General features: G+C 42.0%; 1 protein-coding gene across 1 annotated transcript in view; it reads left to right on the top strand.

The window, feature by feature from the left end:
- The first annotated feature begins 4,228 nt into the window (after window positions 1-4,228).
- Window positions 4,229-19,534, top strand: part of SHTN1 (shootin 1) — a 56,740-nt gene continuing 41,434 nt past the window's right edge. Inside the window, exons 1-3 of the mRNA XM_066554556.1 lie at window positions 4,229-4,369; window positions 11,163-11,215; window positions 17,652-17,712. Of these exons, the coding sequence (XP_066410653.1) occupies window positions 4,312-4,369; window positions 11,163-11,215; window positions 17,652-17,712 (172 nt within the window). The 5' untranslated portion in view covers window positions 4,229-4,311. The remainder of the gene's footprint in view (window positions 4,370-11,162; window positions 11,216-17,651; window positions 17,713-19,534) is intronic.

Raw genomic sequence — 19,534 nt, 5'->3', positions numbered from 1 at the left:
GAAGGCTAGCTAAGAATAGAAAAGAATGAATCAACAAAGGTCTGTGGCTCGGACAGAGAGCTACCTGTGCCATAATTGGCCATTAATTCTAAACATCTACATGAGACCAATCACAGATCCACCTGTTGCATTCCACAGCAGCAGATAATCATTGCTTACATTTTGTTTCTGAGGCCTCTCAGCTTCTCAGAAAGAAAAAATCCTAAGGAAAGGATTTTTAATGAAAAGATGTCTGCGACAAATATGCATATTTTAGATAGGATAGATAGATAGATAGATAGATAGATAGATAGATAGATAGATAGATAGATAGATAGATAGATAGATAACAACCACATCAACTTCCTGACTGTTGTACCTATTTGATAGGGTATCAAAATCTTTACTTCTGTATGCCCAGTTATGAGTGTTGTTATGCTAAATAGCCAAAATATGAGAAAAAAAAAGAAAGTCCAAGGATTTATAGATAAAGTTTACACTTTACTAGTGATAAAATACACACTTAATGTTTCTAGGTGGTCCCAGGACGAAGTTGTTCATACACATGATAATTGTTTCAAATTTAATTATTCAAAATTTCAAACTTTCAAAATTCAAAGATTCTACTATGCTATGAATTCCTAGGTCTTCACTCTAGATCTTATGAATTTAGGAGTTATATGATTAATCACTGCAACCTTCTCCAGTTTGTCATATTGTAATATTTTCAACTTGCCAAGTCCATCAAATGACAGATTACTCATCAAAGTCCCATCCAAGAGGTGAACCATGGAAAAAGTTAAAAAAATGATATGCAAGCAGGTACATCAGCTTGAGTTACACACACCTGTTGGGAACTGATCATTTGCATCAGGTTCAAGCAGCAGAATAACAGGAGGTGTCCAACACCTCCCTAAGATCTATCTCAAAGTAAGACAAAGTTAGAACTTCCAGTATTTTTTATTTTCTTTCTTTTTTTCCCGGTAAGTAGCCTACTTTGTATGATTGATGGCTGTGTAATTGAGAATATCAGGCAGATTCTCGCCCATTGCAACCATGAGTTGCTGGAATTTAGAGCTATGATGAATCCATCTGAATTTTGGTCTCCCAAAGGACATCAGTTATTAGCAATAGAGTTAACTTTTCAGCTATCTCCTAACTTAGAAAAATATTAGCAACAATTGATTAATATATTATTATTATTATCATTACTACTACTATTACTATAGTAATAATAAATAATACTACTGCAGTGACAGCCATCCTGTTCTTGCAACCAGCATGGCCTGAAACAAGGAGATCCTTGTTTTAAATGCTGACTTTTCAAAGTATTGTAACTGGATGTAAACATAAGTGAATAAAATCAAAAAGAAAAATTATGAAGCCCTAATATAGAAACTATGGAAGTGAATTCTTTTGATGTGGACATATTACTTTAACTTGAGTAAACAAATAAAATAATGGAAGAATTGACTTGCAGCCTTTGCAGATATCAAAGGGATTTTATGCCCTGTTCTGGCTGCATACAACAGACAGAACATTGTTGGAGGATGAAAATGTCCAGTGTCTTGGCACTGTGCAGGGATAAGCAACCCTACAATGACTCTTTTGCAAATCCTGCTATTGCGCTGCATAAAGGAAATTGGTTTGGAAATGAAAGGGAATGATATCAGCAGTGGGAAGAGGGACTTGGAAGGAGACCTGTGGCTGAAGGGAAGCCAACAAGACAGCCCAAGAAAGGACACTAAAAAGTAAAACACTGGCAAAACTGCTCTGACTTAAAGTGGGGGCTATTCAAAACCAAGGTCATCCCAGAACTCCAAGGACCTAAATGGGACCTCTGTGTTCCTTCAAATGGAGGCATTTATTGATGTGTGGCTTTATTTGTAGCTTTTACATTCAGCTTCTGGTTACAGGGATTCTGGTTGACTCTTTTCCACTAGGCTGAAAAGCCCTCAAATATTGAAACTGCCATAACCAAATAATTTGTTTCCTTTTTGCTCAATTAAAAAGATCAAGGGTTTAAGGTCTCTCGTTGCAAAGCATTCTTCTCAAACCTTAGGTCTTTTTTTTTCTCTTGTGCTTTCTCTTTAAATTTTTTGTACCATTTTTTTAAGTGGATACTGAAAATTTATTTGGTCCTGTCAGTGTTACAGAAAAAACTTTTTACCCTGCTGTCAGCATACCCCCATTCTTCTGCAGCAGTAACTTTCTGACAGCACTTACATAATTGCTTGCACTTTGCCTCCCACTTCCTCTACAGAGCCTTCGTTTTCCAAGGTGATTCTTTGCATATGACTAGGAGCACAAATCCATAACTTTGCATTTGGTACAGTTAAAGGTGTTCTGTGCTGATGAGATCAAAATAAGCTGACTAGCCTATGAACTTGCTGCTGCCTTGGGGCATATCATGCCTCTGAGACATCAGCACAGCTCACATGGTTCTTATGGCTTCTCTCCAGGATGTTACACGTGTCATTAACTACCTGTAGCACAGAAAGCACTGTAAATCATCCATAGAGAGTCTCTTCATGTTTTAAAGATCTACTAGGTAAAAATGGGAAAACTAGAGGATACTGTATGGGACAAAGGAGACAAGAGGACGGAGCAACTTTTTGCAGCAGGATCTTTTTCCTTTCACTCCAGTATTTCTAACTAATGTTGCCACGTCAGTGTGTTCTGACCTGCCTGCCACAGGGGTTGATGGGTGTTTGCCAAAGAAGGAGGGAGGGAGGGAGGGAGGGAGGCATATGAACTGTACCTTTGCCCATGTCAGTCTGGAGATAGCTGCTGCTCAGCTGACTGCTGCTGGAGCTCAGCAAAATGTATGAATGTATAGAACAGAAGCAAACTCTCCATTGCACCTTACTGTCAGCCTTGGGGTAAGCTGGGTAAGGTAACCCTTTCAATACAGACATTATGACTGGATCCTCTCCTTTTTCAGAAAGGGATCATCAGAGAATAGCAGAGAGAAGCATGTTCTTCTGAGGTGAACACAGCAGGTCTCTGTCAAAGCCCTCTGCCCTAATGTTGTACCAAAGTTTCCTTAAAGTGCTGGACACTGGCATGCAGTTGTTTTCCCTTGGATCCTCACAAACAGTAATGCAAGCTTCCAGGGTTCTTTTAAAACCTTTTAGTTTTCTTTGTACCAAAGCACTCAAACAACCATTTTATGTCCCCACCTCTCTCTGGGCAAGGGTTCCTCAGTGGAAAGCTGCGCTATGCAAGCTGTGCAAAAGGGCACATTAAAAATGCAGCAACACACTGTGTGGGGAGTGGATCAGGAGGGCTTAATCCCAGCTCATGGGGGACTGACACTGTGGGAGACCTTGCCTGGGGTCTGCAGCAGGACCTGGACACATCTGGATCGATGGGCCAAGGCCAACAGCACGAGGCTGGGCAAGGGCAAGGGCAGAGTGCTGCACTTTGGCCACACCAACAGCACTACACGCTGGGGGAGAGCAGCTGGCAAGCAGCCTCGTGGAAATGGACCTGGGAGTGCTGGTCTGCAGCCAAAAAGGCATCCTGGTCTGGATCAGGAATAGTGTGGCAGCAGGCCCAGGGAAATGATGCTTCCCCTGTACCCAGCACTGGTGAGGCCGCACCTTCAGTGCTGTTCTGAGCCCCTCAATTCAGCAAGGACACAGGTGCTGGAGCAAGTCCAGGGAAGGGCAACAAAGCTGGTGGAGCGTCTGGAGCAGATGTCCTACGAGGAGAAGTTGAAGCACTGAGGGTATTCAGCCTGGAGGATGCTCCAGGGAGCCCTTCTCACTCTACAGTTCTCTGAAAAGAGGTTGGAGCCAGATGGGGTCAGGTTCTGCTCCCTGGAAACCAGTGACAGGACAAGAGGGCACAGTCTTAAGGCAAGGAGGTTTAGGTTGGACATTAGGAAGAATTTCTTCACAGAAAGGGTCATTAGACATTGGAATGGGCTGCCCAGGGATGTGACAGAATCCCCATTCCTGGAGGTGCTCAAAGAAAGTCTAAACGTGGCGCTTGGTGCCATGGTGTGGTTGACACCGATGTGTTCGCTCACAGGTTGGGCTCCATGACCCCCTCAGCCCATTCCAGCCGAACCGATCCGCCATTCGGTTCCCGCAGCCGAGACCCCCGCCCCGGGCCGGGCCCGCCGTGCCCGCACCCGCACATGCTCACTGGGGCGCCGCGGGAGTCTGGGCATGTGCAGAGCGGAGCGGGCCGGGCCGCTCGCCGCGCCCGCCGCGCCCCGGGGCTGCGGCCGCCGCCGCCCGCCCGCTGCCAGGTGAAGCCGCGCTCGCCGGGGCGGAGCGCAGCGGGGCAGCCGCCGGCCCGTGGCGGCGGCGGCGGGGCAGGATGAACAGCTCCGACGAGGAGAAGCAGCTGGAGCTCCTCGCCAGCCTGAAGGACCAAGGTAGGGGCGGGCGGCGCCGCCTCCGGCGCTGGAGAAAGCGGCTCCCCCCGCTCCGCCGCGGGCCCGGGCTCGGCCGGCGGGAGCGCGGCCGCCGTGGGGCGAGGGCTCCGCGCCCGCCGGGGGAACGGGGCGCGGCGGGGCGGGCGCGGCCTGGGCGTCCCCCGGCTCCGCTCCCAGGCCCCTTGCTCTGCCCGTGCGGAGGGAAATAATAAAAGCCTTAATGAAATAAAGCAGGGCAGTGGAACGTGTTGGCTCTTCCCCATGTGGGCGCCCGCCGCGGCCGCCTCGCCGCCCGGCAGGTGCCCGCTGTGGCTGAAGGTGGCTTGGAGTCGATGATCTCTGGGGGCTTTTCCAGCCCCGCTGATGGAGCGGCTCTGCCAGCGCGGCCGTCGCGGGGGCCGATGGCGGTGGCGGGAGGCGGCGGTGCCGCACATGGGCCGTGGGTGCTCGGTGCTGCCCTGGCGGGGAGCTCGGAGCAGCAGGACCGGACAGCTCCAGGGGTGACAGTCTGCTCTCCTCGCTGTGCCTCCGAGGAGCTCAGCCTCACGTGGAGCTGAGCCAGGCCGTGCTGAGCTGTCAGCTTGTCCCATGTCCCGCTCCGTGCTGCAGGGTCCGGCCCTGGCCCGACCCATCGAACTCCTGGCATCCCAGTTCCCATCAGCGATCGAAGTTCCCGCTGATCGCTCAGGGCTGTCCTGAAGCGCTGTCGGTTTCTGTAGCACTTTCAGTACTTGCACCCTGGGCGCTTTGGTGCCGTGCGTGAGTCACTTTCGGTGCTTTAGTAGGAAAGGCCAGAATTTCAACATGTTCAGTTTCACGAGTGCACAGTCTGACTCAGAAACTAGAACACTGTAATACTTAATCCTCTGCAAGAAGGCGCGTGGAAAGGAGTTGGGGTGCTCATGAGCCATTTTTAACTCCCCCGTGGTCATTGTGTCCCTGAGCCAGGTCGATCCGACAAAGCTGCAGCCTTAGTCAGGTGGGCACATTCAAACGTTTGAAGATCTGTTTGAATTGTGAACATCTTTCTGTGCACCAGACTGTTTGAACTGTCAGCATCTTCCCGTGCACCAAGTGGTCGGTGTTGCCTCCTGCATGTGCAGGAGGTGTGAAGGAGCCGCGCTAGAATTCACCTTTGGAATTTCCCACTACTGAGCTCTCCTGGTCACTTGTGAGCCAGGGAGGGGCAATTTGGAAAGGAAATATTGGGCAAAGTTGTGTAAAGGAGTGAAATTACAGGGGTGTGATCAGTGCCCATCTTTCTGTCATTCATTCTAACCATAAATGTGCTCCATCACTTTTGTGTTTAGCAGAAGCTTTTCCTAACCAAGTTTCATTTGAATATTAATGGACTATTTATGACGTGCTTTGTCACTTTCTGGGTTTTTCCTTTATGTTCAGCTTCGGAAATTCACAATTACCATCAGCACAAGATAGATTCTGCCTTGGAAGGATTCATTAGGTGTAAAATGATAATCTTACAGCTGAGTGTTTAGGTAATCTGAGACCAAAAAACATGGCTCAAAATCTGGTTCTCTTGCTGACTGGCTGCTTCCCTCCAGTACTGTTGCCTCCAAGAGAGCATTTATTTAAGTGACAATGATAAGTTGCAAAAAAGACAAGTTTGTGTTATTTTCTTTAGAGAAAACAGCCTATTGAAATTGTTTAGAGCAGGGCTTCAGTTCTGCTCTCTGAAAGTCTTCTCCTCCAGTGTGCTAGGTATCCTTTAATGTCTAAGGAAATTTTACAGGACTAGAAGAATTAGTTCAAGGGAAACTTACTGTAACTTGAGGACTGGCTGTCCCAGATCCACCTGAGCTGTTGAAATAGAAGCTGTACTTGGCAGATCCAGTCCTGAAAGGCTCTGTTCTTAGTGGATGTTCATCCTTAACACAGGAGTTTTGGTGTGTTGTTATGCTAACATACACTTTTGTGATGATGTGGCTGGTGAGAAAGTTGTTTTTTGTAGGCAAAAAGTTAGCTAGTGAAAAAAAAAAAATACTCTTCTGTTTTACATCTTAAACTATGCCAAAAAAAGGTAGCACACATAGTTAAATCAGTAGTTGTGTTAACTGATGAGTCTGGTGCCTGGAGTGAAAAACGCAAGCAGTGAAAAGGTAATGACATAAATGAAATTATTCTTGTCATTAGATAAAATACATTGTTACTGTAGACAAGTAAATTTGCTAACTCTTTATATACTGTAACTTGGAATAGATTGTGTCCCCTCCATTCTTATTGATAGCAAAACAAGACTATTTTAGATACTACCAACTTCCCTCAAGTAATTTTAGGATGGTCTGTTGAACAAAGTCTCTTAATTTTCTTGTTTATTGCTTCCAAATGCAAATAACAGTATTATTTTGGAAACAAATGCAGTTGGTGGAAGGATCTGCTGGGTCTGAATATTTGGGGTAATGGGTACACGGGCACGTCCTATCTTTATTTTGTTCAGAGCAGTGTATGGCTTCAGGTTTTTGTAACGTTTTGATGTGTACTCAGATTTCTGAAAAATGCAAATGGGTTTGGAAAGGTTTCAGAAAGCATTCATTCAGTAGCTGTTGGCTTGGTTTCTTTTTCAGGATGTGTTTTTCTACTCTTGAGAGGCTTGCCTGGCACCAGGTACATGAAATGTCTGAGGAGTGGTGCCACAGCAGCGTCTGTGGCTGACTGCTGTCACATTTCAGCTGCTGCTCTTACTTTCCTCACCAAGGTCAGGAGATTGAACCTGAGGCAGGTGTTTTGTGGCTGCCCACTCAATTCTCAGTGGCAGCTGTGAAGCTCTCCGGGGCTTGGGCAAATTTGCTTGGCTGCTTGGCAGAGCTCTGAGCAGTAACAAGGACACTGAAGCCATTTGTCTGTAAGATACTCTTATCTTTCACCCATGCTGAATTTTCCAAGTCCTGTGTGTTAGACTCAGATACCTGATACTGATTATTCTTCAGCTTGCTCCATTACTAAGTTTAAGGTGAGCATCATGAAGAAACAAGATCTCTGTATTGATGATATTTTGGACTTAAAAGTGTTGTTTGAGTTTTAATCCTCAAATAGTTTTCTGAAATGCCATGGTTTAATACAGCAGTTTCACTATAAATATTACTATTGCCTCACTGTACTTTAAATGATGTTTCCAGTGATGTACCTTCTATTCAACTGGCCCTTATATTTCTGTGGGTAAGACTTAAAACAAAACCAAAAAAAGGTAGATTGGCAAAACTTTGTGTTATTTTAGTGGTTGGTTGTAGAACCTGAGGAATGGTAGCAAAGTTGACTAACAGCTGAATCATAACAGTAATTGATTATTTGCCTGGAAAATTGCCTTGTTTGTCTTTGGTTTTATTGGCACTGCTGGAACCTTGCCCTTAAAAGACAGAGTCATCTTCTGCAATAGTCCCTTTTTTGTTCAGTTGAAAACAGGAGTCAGTGATCAAAGTGTCTGGAGTTAGAAACTAGGTAAAATTACACTTCAGTACTGTCATAGCCACATTTCTGGTCACTTTGCTACATTGCAGTGGTTAATAACTGCTGCTAACCACACATATACCACACACATAACCACACATATATAACCACACATATAACCATACATATACTAAAGGTGTTTATATTGCCTGGGGTTTTTTCTGCATTTTCAACTGGTCTAACTTTGCTCTCTGTTTGTTGGATGGATTTGATGAAGTGTGATGATTTCCAGTCTCTAGTCCCAAGCACTGTGGCTCTGTATACTTTTTTTTTATTATTATGATCTATTTGATCTCTTTAAACTTTTTCTTATAATGTCAGTACCTTTGAATAAGGGAACATTTTATATGTATCTTCTTAGGAACAGACTAGAGTGCCAATCTGACAGCAATATCTCAGAGCAGTACCTTTTAAATGTATGCTATTGACAAGCTCCTAATGTGGCCTGACAAATTCCTTCTACTTTGTAGCACATGGGTAATTTTTATGGTCAGAGGAATTTCTTAGGACACCTTCTTGGCTATTGTCTTTACCTGGTCTGTAATTTGTTTTTTCCTCATGTACCTGTGTGTATATCTTAGTACACAACATTAATTCCCCAGCAGAACCCATCCTTCTTGAATGTATTAGAGTTCAGATGTTTTTCCACTTCAGTTTCTTGTGTTGAACCCTATCTTTTTTTTTTTTCAGAAACTTGTGAAGGCAAGTCTTTCTGTGTGAACTTAGTGCTTGGTCTTTATCAGGCAGTGGTGTGTTTAGTTTTCCTGCCCTGTTTTTTCAAGGAAGGTGTAAGACTGCAAGATGCAAATTCAGGGTTTAATTAAATTTACTTGTATGCACTTTCACAGATTTGAGTAAAATCAAGGCATATGGGGACACAGATACAGGAGCAGACTTAGAGTATTTCTACCTAACACTTATCTTTGTGTACTTACACAGGTGCTTTTTATTTATTTTTTAAAGAACTGTCAGGTAATTGAGCCATGTAGGTTTCAGCAAATGCAACTGATAGCTGACCAAAAGCTTGGTTTGCCCATGTAAGCTTTAGGCCTGCTAAAGGTTTGTGAGTCCGGGTTTGGAGTCATTGTAAGGTGCTGGGTGTAATTCTAATGCTGTCCCATAGATTGCCCTGAACAGAAGGAGGTGTTAAAAATGCCACCCAGGCTTTATTTGAAATAGTGTGCACCCGGCTGGTGCTGCTGATGCTTACTGCATCCTCTTGAAATGCTGATAAGTTGGATTTAGCAGAAGGTATCTTTGAGCCTAAAATGGTGAACAAAGGGAAAGTTGATCCCTTTTGGCTATTTTTTATCCTTTTGACAGCACTTCACAGTCTTGTGCATGCTGTACGTGTAGGAGGCCATTGTTGTTCGAGAGTTTTCACAGCACTTTTGGTCTGAATTTTCCTATTCCATGTACACTGGGAGAAGCAATGTGGTGGCAGCAATTCCATTAAAGCTTCTGGTGCTGACAGGGGTAATTCTGTCTCTAATGATATATCCAAAAAGCCAGGTGTTAGTTTACTTCTACCAACAAGATATGACTTAATTGGGATATCTTGTTTCATCTGGAGTAGAGGACTTTTTGCACCATCAGCTCTTTCTCCTGCCTGTACCAGTAAAGACATGCCTTGTCCATGGTGTGGAAGCAAAAACAGTCGAGTGACACTTGCTTCCTTTGACAGCTCCTCTTATTTTTTTGAGTGAATAAGTAGATTTTAAATCCATTACTGATTGATTTGGCATGGAATATCTCTCAATTGACTGGAAGGCTGCCCTGGTTTGCAATATAAATACTGAAGTTTATGCATGTAGCATTTTTAAAGTTCGGGGTTTTTTTTCTTTAACTTGTGTTTTTTAATATGCAGCTTTAGGAAAGGGGTTGATTAAGTTTTTAATAAAAAGAGTAGGAAGAGTCACCACCTCACTCTGTGTAAATGAAGGTATCTTTCCTGTTGTTCATTGTGAATATAGTCATTATATACTTTTACCCTTATGGCTTTGTTTTAGTAATAAGTCCTAATAGTAGTAAGTACCTAATATTTAAAACATCTAATTTAGATAATACTTACATTTTGTTAGCAAATTCAGGTTCAGGAGACACAGGTTGACAACTGAAAATCAAAAGACTAAGTTATAATTAAAGGAGCTTCTGCATACAAAGTTACTTGCTTAATTTAATACTGATAAAGGGTATTGATATGTTTCCAGGACAGTCCCTTCTGGCCAGCTGAGCTGTGGAGTGAGAAGCTGGTGAATAAGTGAGGCCACTGTTGTGGAGGAATGTGCTGTGTTCACTCATATTGGATCTTTTGGGGTTTTCCTCTTTTACTGTAAGAGAGAGCAGGGTTGGCTGGGAATAGTTGGGTGGGTTAAGAGCTATAGCCCAGAATATTCTGTTATTTTCTCCTTCAGGGCTAATGAGTCAGAGTTCTCTGTTCATGGAGTGTGTGAAGAGAGCTGTCGAGGGTGGGGCAAATCTATATTTACATTTTTCAGTCATTTGTAAAGTATTGAATGTCAAGAATGACTTTGCCTTAAAGGCAAGCAAACACCAGCAGTTTTCAAGTATGAAGAAACTTGAATTGACTCTGTTGGTACAGTTTGCATTCCTTTTCATGCATCTAGATGGTGGAGGTCTCTTCCCTTATTTTCCTGAGGGGAACAGGGAATAGCTTGGCAGTGGAGCAGTGACCAAGAGGCACAGCCTTTGTGCTCCTGTGTACGAAATACACTGTTTCACCAGTGTGAGTTTTTGGTTGTTCATCTACCTGTTGTTTTTTTTTTTTTTGGTTGGGTTTTTTTTTTTTTGGTGTTTTGTTGTTTTTTTGTTTTGTTTTGTTGTTTGTTTTTCCTGCTTCTTGGGCATGGAATCATGGGTACATATGGAGAAGTGGGGACAAAGTAAAGGGATGGGTGGGAGACCCTGGTTTTACTGGTGCACGGATCAGCTGCTCTGCAAGAACCCATATATCACACCAACCATTCTTTATGGGCTTGATCTGTAACCAGTGTGGGTTTAAAATGGTCACTGCAAACCAGTATATCCACTTTATAATTTTTTAACTCAGTAAGATTATTTAACTCTACATTGATCAAAAATGGATTGTTTTGGGAGCTACCATCTTTTTCAGACACTTCCTAATTGCTTCAGTTCTAGAGGGCTGTCCAGTTCATAGGACATTAACAGGCTATTAATGAAGTTTATGACCCATGTTATTTAAGAAGTCTGCATAGACAAAAGAAGAGTTTTCAATTTAATCAATTGGAGAACTAATTAGGAAAGAGGTACTGCTATATTAACTTTTTTTCTTTTTTTCCCCCTTGTGTAGCTATTGGCGAATATGAAGAGCTTAGAGCAGAAAATAAGAAAACGAAGGAAGAGGTTTGTATGAACCAATTATTCATTTAATACTGAAACACCTTGTGGACTGTGGCAGATTGTTGACTGCTTTTTTGAGTTCACTGTTAATTTATAATAATAAGTATTATTTGTACCTATGTGTTTTATGGAGCAATGAATGCAGCTCTCACAACTCTTCTGGCTGTCCCACTGCAGAAAAGTTCCTGTAAATATATTTTAAGTGATTGCTGCTTTACCAGATTTGCATGTGATAACAGTGGGAGCATAGACCAAGTCACGTGTTCAGATAAAATTGTTTCTCTTTGATCTAAGTCTTGTTTTATTATTACTTCATTTGCACAGGGGACTTAATTACTGAAAAGAAAAAAAGAGAGAACAACTTTCCTCAGCTTCTGAACATTTATAATGTAGGAATATGATTTCTGAAGGTAGGGAGGAATGCAGGGGAGTCAGTGCTACACTGTATTGTAAGCAAAATTCTCCTTCTCCAGTATGAGTGAGCTGAAGATGTAAGAAATCTGTTAGTTTTTAAATCCCTGTTAGCTGCCAGGATATGTAGGTTTAATTGAGCTTCTTTTGAAATCATTTTGGAATGGTCATTTTTAGTTACAAAGGTTTCAATTCAAGGCTGTATTGAGAAGATCTTGTCCTTAACTCTTTTCTTATTGTTGAAGAAAATTTGATACTTATGTACACTTATGATTCAGCAAAGATTATTTGTATTTCTACTGAGGTCAGCACAATGTGCTTCATTCCCTCTATGCTCTGACCTCCTTGTCCTTTTCACTTTGATTGTTGCTGCATTCCTGTTCTGCTGATCTATTCCCAGGAAATCTGTCCTCTCTCTTTGCTGTTTGGAGGAAATGCACAGAAGAAAATGAGCATAAGACTGACTTGGACCAAGACTCCTCCAGCCCAGAATGCTGTCTCTGAGAGCAGAAAGGGAGGCATGTAGGAGCATGTTTAACACCTGGGCAGGTTTCTCTTGCAGTCTCCAAGCCATTTTCAGCCTGGGAGTGGTTTCAGCATCCTGCCCTGCACTGCTCTGTTCCTTTAGGTTGTCCCATGCTGGCTGTTGGCTTCTGTCACATGTGGGGAGTGCCATGCCAGGACATGAGTACGCCTCATGAAAAACAGGCTCCCCAGCTTTGCCCTGAACCCAAGTTACATCAGCTTTGGTGTTTCTTCAGCAAAGCTCTGTTTAGCTGGGAAGGGAGGAATGGGGAGACTTCCCTTGAGCTACGGGTTTTTTTTGTTTATTTTTTTTTTCCTTCAAAGGGAATGTCAATGAAAAATTTTATTTCTGAAATTGAGATGGAATGAGATGTTCTGAGGTTGTTTTTCCATTCTCTTCTTGCCTCCTTGCTCCTCTCTTTCACAAGGCTCCTTTCCTACAGCTGCATATCTCTAGCTACTCTTGTGTGTTTCATCTCGAGGTTGCTTTGAACTTTTGCAGAATTCTTGCATAACACCCAAAAATCCCCCAAGCCTGAGCCTATAGGGATTACATTCCCAGCTGAGCAAACAGTTCAACACGTGCTCAGGGCTGGATTTTCAGTTGTTATGCAACTTTTCTCCCTCCAAAATCTCCATCCTGCAAATTGGTGTGCTTGTGTAAGCAGTCATGGTTCATTGTTCAAGTGCTTGGACTCAAGTGGTTAAGTGTGAGGCTCTAAGTGCATTTCTTCCACAAAAAAAAAAAAAATAAATCTACTGATACAGAGCTCATGGTTATATTTGCTTCCAGTGCCAATACTGAAATGAAACTATTCCTTGTGTTATGGGAGGGCAGAGTAATTCTAAAGGTCCTTAGCATCTCTTGCTTTGTATCTTAGTTTGTGCTTTGCAGGATCAAACCTGCTGCTGGAAAAATGTAGCCCAGACTTTCTCTGCTTGTGGGTCTGGGAAGTTGTGGGTGACTTCTGTTCCTATTTCTGCCACTGTCTGTCACTGTGAATGTCAGCAAATGGCTTCCTCTGTATCAATTGTGGTCACATAATTAATTGCGTGGACAGGAGAATGAGATGTTAATTTTTTTAGCAGGTGACTTGCAGACTGTGTGTGGAAAGTGCCACAGAGGAATTAAATAGCAGTGTGTGTGTATGTGCTTTTGGTACACTTGGTGGAATACTTTCCTAGGTCACTGCTGTGCTTGTATGGCTCTGAAAGATGAGCTGTGCATGCCGAAATTGTCCTAGTTTCCATCAGACACATGGAACTTAGTGGATAATGGGCAGGTAACTTGAGATATAATTTTAATTTTTGAAAATTTATGCTCTTTGTTCCATATTTTTCCTTAAAATTAGGAAGTAAATTGACTTTTATGTGGGTTACTTTGTTCAAAGCACTGCTGCTTTGAAAGGGATGCTAATAACCATGAAAATTCAGGAGCAAAAGACAAGATCTTTCATCCACAATGTCTCTTCCTCATTGCCTTGCAAAACTGCCAATTTGGAGACCACTGGTGGAGTCTCTGACAACATTTCCCCAGACATTTTTTGTTAGTGTTTTTAAATACTTTTAGAAACAATGGAGACAAAATTATATTGCCAGATTACGTCTCTTAGGTCACCTTTTTTTTAATGATGCAGCCAACAAAACATTCATACCAGCCCCCCAAAAATGGATAACAAATGTTCAGCTGCGCACAAATGTGGGTAACTTAATATGCAGTTCTCACATATTCAGAGTCAGATCATGAATAAATATTTGACTACTTGCTAATCAGACAGAAATGACTCTGAACACTGGTTTTGACAGTGTTTTGTCATGCTGCCAGTAGGGGAAAAAAAAAAGCAAGACAGCTATCCAAAACAGTAGGTGTAATACTGTATCTCTATACATCAGTCATGGTGTTTGCTGTGCTAAAGCACAGGGATGGAGTGGATTATATGTTTTATCACCAAGTGGGAATGGGGAAGGGACTCTGCCTTGATGACATGCTCATTGTTTCTCTGAGTAGAGTACTGCAAATGTCATTGGATACTTTTGAGCACTGCACCAAAGTCACAATTTTAGAACAAGCATTAAATCTGCATACATTTCACAATCTGTGTAAATGGGAAAGAATTGTGTCTTGTGTTGCTTAGCAATGGTTTAATTGACTATATGACTACTACGTGAACTTCTTGCATCTTAATATCTGGGCTGAACAATCTCCCTGTTGTTTTTGCCCTTTGAAGGCCTTTTACTGAAGTCTGTAGGAGCTTATGTGCAAAATAGTTGGCAAAAAAGAAGCCTGTTAGTAGAGAATAGACAAGAAACTAGAAATTAAAATATTGCCTTGTGTATTGGCTACCTAGAAGGCTAAAATCTGAAAGGAGTGGGATTGACAAATCTTCTGAACTTGTGCCTGCAAAGATGAAGAATATATGGAGTTATTCACAAAATTAACTGTGGCAGCTGGACTGTTAATTTCTAAAAATACAGATGCTATGTGTTTGTACTGCTAGGAGATTATCACTGTAGCCCGTCCAGCACTGCAGTATTTTCTGTTTACATTGTTAGGGTTTTATAGGTGAGATAATGCTGGTATAAATATTAGATTACTAATACTAGATATATTAAATAAAATAGAATAAAGGGCTATTTTGCTTTGCAGAGAAGCTGGAACTCTTAATTAAGTTAAAAACTGAAAATTGACTGGCAATTCAGGAGCTACAAACTTTTTAATTTTTATTCAAGGTTACTCTTTAGTTTGGAGTTATCCCTTAACACTGAAAAGGGAAAGCTTAGTAAATACATGGAGACTTTCTCCTTAGCAGTTCCATGTGCTTGAATGTGGAAAATGAAGATTTTATAGTCATGTTATGATATTTGCCTTTTAATATTTAGGAATAGTGATACTTTTGTCCATTAATGATTCTAATGTGTATGCCTAAAACTGCATTTTTGAAAAGTGAGATGGTTATGAACTTTTAGGACTTCTCTTGAGCATTTTAGGAGCAGCTCATACATCTAAATTTTGATTTTTAAAATTTTCAGTTTTAAAGGTAAGGTAAATTTATTTTAAAGAGTGGCAGAATTTTTTTATTATGAAACATAGTTTATAGGATTTTTATTTTTGTGTAAATTTCAAATTTGAAACAGTTTAAATAATTAAAGAAAATCTCAAATTTTTCTAATGCTTAGAAGATAAACCAGGGTATTTTTTGGAAGGACCTGTAACAGCTCTGCTTGCATGGCTCTGATTGCAAGACAGAAGGCAAAGTGCTTTCCATTGATCATTTCAGCAAGGGCAGCAATCTCCCACTCTCCTTTTCTTCTTCTTCTTTCATTCTGAAGCACAGTAGCAGCAAAAGGAAGGTATTGAGAAAACTGCAACTGGGAGCAGGAATTGCTCTGCAGAGACCCAAGCCTAGAGACCCTGATTGTGCAGAGAAATGTGGCAGTTATGAGGAGAATAGTCAGCTTGCCGTGGTCCAAATGGAGCTCTCTCTGCAAATAGCACTCGAGGTGAAGTGGAATAGGTCATTTAACTTCCCCTTTGACTGCACAGGGAAAGCTGCTTTGCCTTACAGCCTGCTGCCTGGAGGATTTTAAAAGGAGTTTTTCCCGTCGTTGGGATAAGGGAGTGTGCTGTGTCCTCTACAGCAAGGTTTCCATCAGTAGGAAAGTTGTCGACTTCTACAGGCAACAGATCAGATCCTTAAAATGTTAATGTTTCTGGTTTTTAAGTTGCTCATTTAATGTGCAGTGGGCTGAAAGCTTGCAGTGTGCAGAAAAATCATGTGTGGGTGAAATATGTCATTGTGGCTCCAGGGTCTTTCTTGGGAAATCCAAGGAGGCAGCAGCTCCCACCAGTTCCCTTTTGTGGCAGAACTGTGCTCTGCAGAGCAGCCAGAAACACCTTCTGCATCTTCCACTGCCTTCTCCTCTTAGACTGCACTTCTGCCACAAAGGTAACCCAGATTTTTTTCTGAGGAAACAGAGGGAGGGCAGCGAGCAGCAAGATTCGTGCAGAGATTTCCCTTCCCCACCTCTCCTCCGCAAGATTCTCTTCCCAGGTTATTTGCTAACAGGGCCCCAGGAAATGTTGAGTCCTCGTCTGGCGCTGCTGGCTCAGCGTGTCTTTGCTCCTTCTGCAGCTCTGCCTTGTTTCACAGTCCTTACAGCAGCTGGTGACTGACCTGTCCACTTACTCAGCCCCTGTCCCTTGAAGCCTCATCACCCCAGTGCCATCAGAAGAGAGGGTGTTGTTGAGTGCAGCTCCTTTTGCTCCCACAGATAGGCATCAGCTGCCCCAAGCCAGCACCAGTGGCATCCTCGCCTTGCCCAAGAGCAGATCCTTCTTTGGGTCTCATCCAAGGTCCTCTGTAGCTGATAGAAGAGTTCTCTTGAATTTGGCTGCCTTTGAATCAGACTCTCCCCCTTCTTGTTGCTTAACAGCAGGTTCCTTTCCCAGCTAACTCAAAGTGGCTCCTCATGTGGAAAAACCGAAAATCGAGCAAAATAATTTCAGGGGTTTTGGGGTTGTTTTTTTTTGTCTTTTTCTTTTTTTTTTTTTTTTTTACCCAGTTCTGTTCCAGTGGCCAGCATCCTTGTAATTGGAGTTGCACTGTAAGGAGCTCAGTCACACAGACCTCTTCCAGAAGTTAACTCATGGTTTCAGGTTGATTTATTGCTGTGAACATGCCCAGCCGCATGTGAGGAAGGATGTGTGTGTAAGGCACCTTGTGTGCCAGTCATACTTCCCCCTGGGTCATGTGTTTTTCACACTGTGGTTAATCACTGACTGTGTCTCTTGTGAATTTTACTCATTTCTTTGAGTTCTTTCATTTACTTACAGAATGGATTTTCTTAGAGAATTCTATTTCACATCTGTTTTATTCTTTCTTTGTGAAGAACCCGTTGCATCATAAGATCAGTGATTGCAGGCCTGTGTAGTGTTAGCAATAACCACAAAATTAATAAAACTGAGGTGATGGGAACTCCTTAAAGCATGAAATGAGTGCCTTTGTCTCTACAAAGCTGAAACTATGCTCATGATGTAATGGAATTAAACAGCATGTCCCTGATGGTTGGCTCTGAGGTTTTCCCTGCACATGGTGGGTATAGAAATGTAGGCCTCTTTTCTGAGTCTATTTGTGTTAAAGAAACTAGACCTAAAGCCTATTTTTGACATGCAAAGTATTGCTTCTACTGTTGGTGTAACATGGATAACTGCTTATTTCAGTTTTGGATAAAGTGTCTCTTTAAAATATTTTCAGAGTAGCTCTGAATCAGAACCTAAATCAAGTACAGTGTGCCAGTTTGGCTGGGAAGTACTCTGAGTAATGAATTTTTTATGCATAATTTCCATTGATCTTACATGGCTGAAAGGAAAAAGAAATGCTTTGATAGGCTTCTGTACATTATTGTGCTGGCAATTGATCCTGGTTGATTTTGCATGTTGTGACTGACTGCTAATTAAATAACTGGGATCAGTGTTTCATTTCAATTTTCTCTTTTCCTACAGTGTGACAAAATCAAGCAAGAACGAGATGAGGCTGTCAAAAAGCTGGAGGAGTTTCAGAAAAGTAAGCTGACAATGTCAGTGGGATTTTCCTGACGTAGACAGTTATCATCATAGTTCTGCACACTCTACAGCAGTGTTAGGAATGCTGAGATTCAGGTCCACTTGCTGTTTCTCTTTGAAAGCTGAGTTTAAGGAGCTAATCCAGTGAGACTTTGCCCACAGTAGTCAGAATAAATGCTGTTACAGCATTTGTACTCTCTGGCATGGGTAGTCACCCTCAAGGTGCAAAGTGGTGAAAATACAATGGTGCAAAGGTGGCTCTGTCTCACCTGGATTCTGCAAGTGACTTTTGGAATGATGCATGCTTGAAGTGAGTGGGATCTGATGCTGAGATTCCTAATAATAATAATAATAATAATAATTAAAATGCCAATTTTTTTCATGAAGGAGTAATACTACTTTAAGCACAGACACACCAGGAAAGGTTTTTAGGATGAACTGCTCTCAGGTGCTAATTTTTAGAGCAAGTTCTATCTCGTCTGGGCTGTGAGAACCTCAATATTCAGTTTTGCACATTTATGGTAATGGTTCTATTGAAACTGTATGGTGTCTGGAAGCAACAAAGCACATCTAATGGGAGTGGAAGTATCCTAGTGGAATAGCTCCTTAGAAGAGACAATTACAATGGGACTGTGGTCTGTTACGTCTGGTTTGTGCCAGTACAGTGAACTGCACGGTGGAGCATCAGAAATGTGGATGAAGTTAATGCAGGAGAAGGAAATCACATGGTCTGTACTTTTGTGTGACTGTGTTAAAGAGGAATTTGCTCACTTCTGTTTTATAATAGTTCGTGTGATACAATTATGGAAAATAATCTGAAATCAACAGGAATTGTCTACTGCCTTGAATGATCTTAGGTAAGCAAGAATGTTCTCTAAGGAGTACAATTCCTGTGGAAAAACGGCTGCCGGTTTTGTTTTTGTTATGATACGAGGAATACTGGAGCGTGGCAGAAAATGTCAAGTAGTTAAGACTTAAAATTTGAGGTAATATTTGATGTTGTAAGATTTTATAGGTTTCTTTTATCTTCCTTTCACATTTTTAAAGGACATACCTTGTAAACATAGTGATAAAATGCCAGGAATATTAGGATTTTAAAGCAATAATAGAGCCCATTATTTAAACGACAATATAAAAGGCAATTATATTGATGAAGAGCTACATTGGCTTTGTGTCTGTGAATAAACTTGGCCTGTACTCAGCTTCTATTTGTTCTCCTGGCATAAACACATATTGTGTGTGATTCCAGTTTAATGGGGCCCCGTTTGTATGCCAAGCAGCTGCATTTTAGGCCCTATTGCGTGATTTCATAGCTCTCTGAAAATTGGTTCTATTGAGCACAAGAGATAGAAGGTGGTGGTGGGGGGGAAAGCTTCAACACACAATCATTTCTTTTCAATTGGAGCCAGCAAGGTTGATGACAACATGACCATTGTGTTATAATGATAAGACCACTAAGGATCTGTACCTCTCATCAAGGCTTTCACACAACAGCAGATACAATTTAATTCACTGCTCTGTCAGCAGTGCTGATACCATTATGCCGTCTGTCTCCACAGTTATAATCACTGTCCTCCGAGAAATGCAGTTGAAATGATCTTGAGCAGTCAAAGAAACTCTCAATTAAGGCTGCCACTTCCAATGTGTCAGATTGTGTCTTATGCACTTGGTACAATTTTCACTTCCAATCCTGTTTATTTACAATGTCTACCAGTAATTATGCTTAACATGTCATTTAGTGAGGGTGCCCCTGCCAAGGAGATTGTTGGGTGCTGCGGTACCATTGAGGGGGAGTTTCTCGCAGTCAATGCCATCAGCGGCTT

Source organism: Molothrus aeneus, chromosome 8 (assembly GCF_037042795.1).
Source record: "Molothrus aeneus isolate 106 chromosome 8, BPBGC_Maene_1.0, whole genome shotgun sequence".
Taxonomy (NCBI): Eukaryota; Metazoa; Chordata; class Aves; order Passeriformes; family Icteridae; genus Molothrus; species Molothrus aeneus.
The sequence above is the reverse complement of the archived record's forward strand: the minus strand, read 5'-3'. Positions and strand labels throughout refer to the sequence as shown.